At 43.1% G+C, this 6,238-nt stretch overlaps 1 protein-coding gene across 1 annotated transcript; it reads right to left on the minus strand.

Annotated features, from left to right (window-relative positions):
* Window positions 1-3,698: 3,698 nt before the first annotated feature.
* On the minus strand, window positions 3,699-6,013 carry LOC148034417 (uncharacterized). The gene is made up of 3 exons (XM_087679361.1): window positions 5,110-6,013; window positions 4,863-5,025; window positions 3,699-4,534 (listed from the first exon to the last, which is right to left on the minus strand). The coding sequence occupies exons 1-3, from the start codon at window positions 5,821-5,823 to the stop codon at window positions 4,344-4,346; spliced, it is 1,068 nt and encodes a 355-aa protein (XP_087535487.1). The 5' UTR covers window positions 5,824-6,013; the 3' UTR covers window positions 3,699-4,343.
* Between the last annotated feature and the right edge of the window lie 225 nt (window positions 6,014-6,238).

Here is a 6,238-nt window from a genome sequence, read left to right on the forward strand (position 1 = left end):
TGGAATATTCACAGCCAAACCCACTAGGATCAACTTGGAATGTGAGTTCCTAGGTCCAAGGTCTCCTAAGAGCATTCTAGCGTCGAGTTTTGGACATCCTACTTTACGCAGAGATACCCAATCCGAAGCAGACCCATACCACACTTGGTTCAGAGAGAATGGAAAATGAGAGATATGTGCCGCTCAATCTCTTTGCTCGTAGGGCATAGTCCCATTCCAATCCCCTAAAATGGCATGAATCAGGTCCTAACTTAATAGTACCTAAAGTCCAATGACAATAAATCCTTGTGACAAGCCTCCCATTTCTATGGGACCACCCTATCGTAGGATGGACCCATCGAGTATTCTGGTCGCCCACTTCCCTTGGTAGCTTTAGTTTTCTAATTAGGTCGTATCATATTTATGTGAAATAATCAAAATCAACTTCTTTTATTAGGTTTTTTAGGAAACATGGTGCATTCATGTAATTTACGGCACTTTCACGAAAACAAAATAAACAATCCTTTTGACAAACAAGTTCCTTTACTTATCTTCAAGTTAATATCTGTCTCTTGCCCATACATGAAAATTATGTTTCCCTTCTGTCCAACAAAAGTTCGGGTCCAAATCACATGGCACCATAATTTTTATGCAGCATCTAGAATACGATCTTCCAACGCCCAGACATTGGGCTCATGGCAATCTATAGCTTCATTCTGAACTTGACAACAAGGGATGTCCAGAGTTCCACTGACCCCAAGCGACCTAGGAGTGAGACATGCTTTTCATGGTTGGCCTTTTCACTAATGGACCTTCGGCTCGTGAATCAAGGACTATCCTCTCAGGTTGGAACGTTGTGTGACCTTGGAGATGATCCACCCGCACAAAATATCCTTTCTTAATTATTTAAATTAACAGTCAAGCATAATCAAGGCAATCAACCTAATATCATCTTCCAAGCAAAACATTCATTTATTCCCATAGCCTTGTCATTACAAACCCCTACCATGCATTTACCATCAAACACACGCACTTGGAATAATCATCCAATTTACATCCACAATCAGTCTAATGCAAAAGCATTTAGAATGTCATCTAATCAATCCACAAAACAATGGTATCTTTTATGAAACATTACCGAAACAGTCGCAATAACCTTCCAATGCATACTCGCCCTCCCCCTTGGGGTCTGAGCGATTTCATGCAAAGTCTTACTTGACACTTTGGTTGAGATATATGCCAAGGTCTTATACAACTATACAAGATTGTAAATTTTTAGCACTTATATTAATCGATAGCCTAACCCTCTTCTCAGCGAGTTCGAAAGATCGAAACAGTCGCAATAACCTTCCAACACATACTATCTCTCCTCCTTGGAGTCTAAATGATTTCATGCAAAATCTTACTTAACACTTTGGCTAAGATATATGCCAAGGTCTTATACAGCTATACAAGATTGTAAATTCTATTTTAGCACTTATATTGATCGATAGCCTAACCCTCTTCTCAACGAGTTCAAAAGCGTCGACCTTTCCTTTGTCTTGGGTTTCCCTTGAGGTTCTCTGCTTGCATTTGAGACAAGGAGTTGTCTATATCTAGCCCAATCCCCAAATTAGGAATGATAAACATAGTATTTGTCGAGCGGAACCCCAAGAAACTTAGCCTCTAATCCTTATGATCGTTTTTTGTCCTAGTTAAGTGCAACGCCAAGATTCCCAATCTAATTGGGAAGTGAGATGAGCTTGCGGCCAAGGGATAATCATGCAAACAAGTATCGGTCCGCAACGAATGGGAGAAGAAAGGACACACATGAGATAAACTTAGGTTTGTATGATGGGGGTTGGAATGTTATCTCCGCTGGCATTTCCAAGTGCAACTTTTGCAAGCTCTGCATTCATAGCTTCCAAACTTCTCTTAGGGTCATGACGAATGAATGTTTCTCTAAGTAGAAATTCAATGGACTTCAACTGCGCTAGAGATGAGAGAGACTTCAACTCCGCAAGAGATGATAGAGTAGGGTCTTTGAGATGATACCTTCCTCTTCTCCTCTCTCTCTCTCCATCTTCTTCTTATTCATCCTCGCTTAGGGAGGAGGGGAGATGGGAAAAAGTTAATGTTCTAAGCTCTCACACAAAGGGAGGTTTATATAGGGAAGGGGAGTTATAATTAGGGGAAAACAAATAGTTTTGGGGGAGGGAGGGGGGAAGAGTGAGGTGACACACATGTACCCCTCACCCCATCAATCTCATCACCACCACGTGGATCGTCATCACCCTACTCGACGTTCGCGTCTTCACATGAGTCATCTTCTCTGCCATAGGAGAAGAATCCTATTCTAGAGCACTTGATTAATCATCTCTTAAAAGCTACTCCACTCCTATATACAACTCAATGATATAAGCAAGAGGGGAAATATTTCTATAATTATCTAATAAGTTTTCTATGTATTCAAAATTCATTTTTGTTTACTTTAGCTGGATTTGTCTAACAAAGAAATAAGGCCATATATCTTTTTGTAATTCCCCTCAATTTTTGTGGCTAAAATGGTTAATGATTTACATTCTCTCGTTTTTGTAGATTTTGTGATATTTATTGTTTTTTTGTTTGAAATTTTAAAATTTTTAATTTCCCTCAAAAGTTGTGGCTAAAATGATTAATGACTTACAATCTCTCCTTTCTATAGATTTTGTGACATCACTTGTTTTTTTGTTTGAAATTTCAAATTTTCATTCTCAATCAATTAAGAAGTGATTTTTAATTATCTATAAAATTACAATTACAATTTCACCTTTCAATGTATTTTGTAAAAATTATTATTTTTTTGTTTGAACCCTCAATTTTTTCCTTCTCAATCAATTAAGAAATGATTTTTTTCCTATCTAATCCCAAATATCATTTTTCTTCTCATAGGTCTAATTCATAAAAGTTTCCTATGTGTTGTATCATGACCTTTGTTAAATATTTCCCCCCATTAATTAATCCCTTAAAAGTTTGGGATTCAAAGCACTGTGCTACTCTAGAATCAATAAGAAATTTTATCTTCTTTTTTTAAAATCTTGCAAAAATTTAATATTTATCATTTTCAAATGTTAACAAGTTAAAATGAATCAAATGGGAGTATTCTAACACTTACGTTGTGTGTCTGGTTCTTCAATCATGGTGTCCATCTTGATCTTTTTGACTCATATACTAGATAAGTCATTGTGTTGTTAGAATACTCAAATGTGAGATAATCTTTTTGACTCACACTGGATTAGTCATTGTGTTGTTAGAATACTCAAATGTGAGATGTCCTTGCTCCCTACACTTATCTTAGATGCTACAAATTAAGGATCACATGGTGCCAATGAATATTGTGCAAGTACAGCTTTATTGTGTATAAAAAGATCCGCAGTAAGGTAAGCTTTTGAGAGAAAGACAATGAAAGATGCCTTATAATGCTTTTATTTCTCATCTTATGAGGTGCTTGTCTCCAACCTCAGCAATCATATAGACACCTCTATATGGTCCTTGTAAACCATTAGCAATGTTTGAACTTTATTGACATCATCCACTATTCAAAGTTCTAGATGGCACAAGTGCTATTGTTCCCCTTCTTCAAAGATTAAACAATGTTTGAACGTATATATATATATATTGAAAGATATCTTAAACATTTCTCATCCCAATATTTTGGATGTAGACATGATTATTCAAATTCATGTCTGCGTCAATATATATGTTTTAGCTTTTAAACACATGCTTCAAAATTTTAGGTTCCAAAGGGAGGCCATCAAAATTAGCAATTGAGAAGAGGAACAAGCAAACGATCATATGCACAACCTTTTTTAGCCTGTTAATATAGGTCACATCTCACTATTTTATGCAATTATAACATACCTTTATGATTGAGGCAATGACCAAAGTTTCCACTTCGGAAATATGTGCTAGGACCATAGTAAAGTCTAAACTTAGGTTTGGTAATGTGTGTTAGGACCATACAGCTTCTCTAAGCTTCAAGTGGAAGAGATGGTTGTATAGAATATGTAAAAAGTGGGAGGAAAGGCATGAGAAATTGAACTTGGCAAGCTGCAAAGGAAGGCAGTCAACAATCTATACTATTAGTTAAGGAGAGGTGGGGGACAAGTGCCACATAGCAGCCCCCCACCTTCCCCACAAAAAGAAAAGGAGAACGTTGGGGCAGGTGCCACGCGTCCAACACCCACCCCCGCCCGCAAAAATCGCGCCCGCACCGGGGCAAGTCTACACGCGAAGCACCTAGTGTGTATTGAGGCCCATAATGGATATTTAACCTAGCAAAATGGCGAGGGAGAATGTGACAAAGGGTAGTTGGGTAGTTGCATTTCATAAGGCGCTTTGCAAAACTACTCAGATTTTGCCGGGATGGGTTGATAGTCATCGGACGTCGCAGGTCCACCACCGCCACCACCAAACCACGGTAGAAAGCCTCTTGTGATAGCCCAATAAAGCGCGTAGGCTATCAGAGCCAACACTACCACCACTGCTATCACGATAAGCGCAATGTAACCTGCTGAAAGCCCTCCGGAAGCTTCCTCTGAAAAAGTACGGCCAACCAGAGCATCGAGGTTAGGAATACGAGCCAATGGAATAAATTAAAGCTTCCGGAAGCTTCTTTCTGAAACTTAGTGCTAAGCAAAGAATTAAGGTTAGGAATACGAGCCATCGAAAAGCTGAGGCCGGCCAAAGAATTTAAAAGGTTAAGAAAACAAAGCAAAAGTAAAGGTCGCTACTTTGTTGAAAGTGGGAAGTGTTACTAGTGAATACTTTCCTTAAAAGGTTGCAGGTGCGTGAAGGTCGTCGTGACCAAGACCACAGAGATGATGTGAAATTAACATGTGGAAAGGAGAGGAGCGACTTCATACCCCTCGTAACGTAAAGGGTGTACGTAGTGGGCACGTAGCCCGTGGCGGCAACCGAGATGACAAGCGAGACGGTCTCCCCGGACGCTCCCAGCTCCAAAGCAGGGCTGGCCGTGCCGCTCTCTACGCTAGTGTCGTTTATGCTCAATTCATAACCAGCTGCAATCTGAAGAAAACACAGGGCTGCTTACCGGACACGGACATCACCTTCGGCGTGGATTAAGTAGATATGATAGTTGAAATTGCTTACCAGAGTGTCGGATACGTATAAGGTGACTCGGAGCTCCGTGACGCTGTGGCTGACGGTGACGGAGTAAGTAAAGATGGAGGCGTTGAACGCTGGGGAGAGGGAGCCGGAGGAGAGGATGATGGCGGAGAGAAAGGCGTACGAAATGGGGGGAGGAGGGGGGGATGGCGGGGGTGGGGGTGGGGATGGGGATGTGAAAGGAAGGGGGGGAGGAGGTGGTGGGGAGGGTGGAGATGACGATGGAGGGGGTGGCGGAGGAGAGGGTGGGGACGGAGGTGGGGGGGAGGGTGGTGTTAGTGACGACGGGGGTGGAGGTGGGGGCGGAGTAGGAGGAGGAGGAGGAGAAGATGAGGGGGGTGGCGGCGAAGACCCGGGGGGCGGAGGCGGGGAAGGTGGAGGTGGAGGGGGCGAGGAGGGGGGAGGAGGAGGTGGCAGCGACGACGGTGGGGGAGGGGGAGGAGAGAATAGGGGCGGTGAAGGAGGCGGGGGTGGCGGCGGCAGGAAGGCCTGAAAGACGCGGCGCCCGCTGCTCCACGCCCTCGCCAGTTCATGTGTCCCTTCATGGTCCACCAACTGCTCCGGGGCTAGCTTGGCCACCACGCTACATCCATCATTCGAGCTGAGGCTACTTACCAGCAGAAATACGAAGCAAATCCACCACATCACAACAGTCGATCCTCGCTGACGTCGAGAACAACGCACCTGCCCCCGTTTCATCGTGAACGCCTCCTTCCACGAGAGAGATCTGGCTAGCCCATCAACCTGCACCCACGCGCGCTCTCTCTCTCTCTCTCTTTCTCTCTCTCGCCTGAGCCCACGTTTCAAGAGCTGCTAGTAACTACAATTCACTGCCTGTGCGAGCATAGAACCAATAAATAGAAGCCTGCCAGAGACCTCCGTAATACGTATAACCGCCGCCCAAATTGGGATTTAACTCCATCCAGCAGCCAACAAGAACCTCGTGTCACGGGATATACAACGGCAGAGCATCGACCCCAAGTAAGGCTCGTCGCAGAAAGGAAAAGGACCCGGCGTAAAAGCCTTGGATGGCCCGACGCAAATTCGACCATCGACATCCACGCACGAATATATATATATTAAATGCGATGCCATGCATGCATCCATCGTGACA

This window comes from Lygodium microphyllum, chromosome 6 (assembly GCF_053477565.2).
Source record: "Lygodium microphyllum isolate KBCC chromosome 6, Lygodium_microphyllum_v1.1.10, whole genome shotgun sequence".
NCBI classification, from domain to species: domain Eukaryota; kingdom Viridiplantae; phylum Streptophyta; class Polypodiopsida; order Schizaeales; family Lygodiaceae; genus Lygodium; species Lygodium microphyllum.

Excerpts from the sequence above, each read along its gene's own strand:
- LOC148034417 (XM_087679361.1), bottom strand. The coding sequence starts at position 5,823 with ATGAAACGGGGGCAGGTGCGTTGTTCTCGACGTCAGCGAGGATCGACT. Across the intron at positions 5,026-5,109 it reads TATACGTATCCGACACTCTG|ATTGCAGCTGGTTATGAATT; the intron begins GTAAGCAATTTC and ends TGTTTTCTTCAG. Across the intron at positions 4,535-4,862 it reads CACCCTTTACGTTACGAGGG|AGGAAGCTTCCGGAGGGCTT; the intron begins GTATGAAGTCGC and ends GTACTTTTTCAG.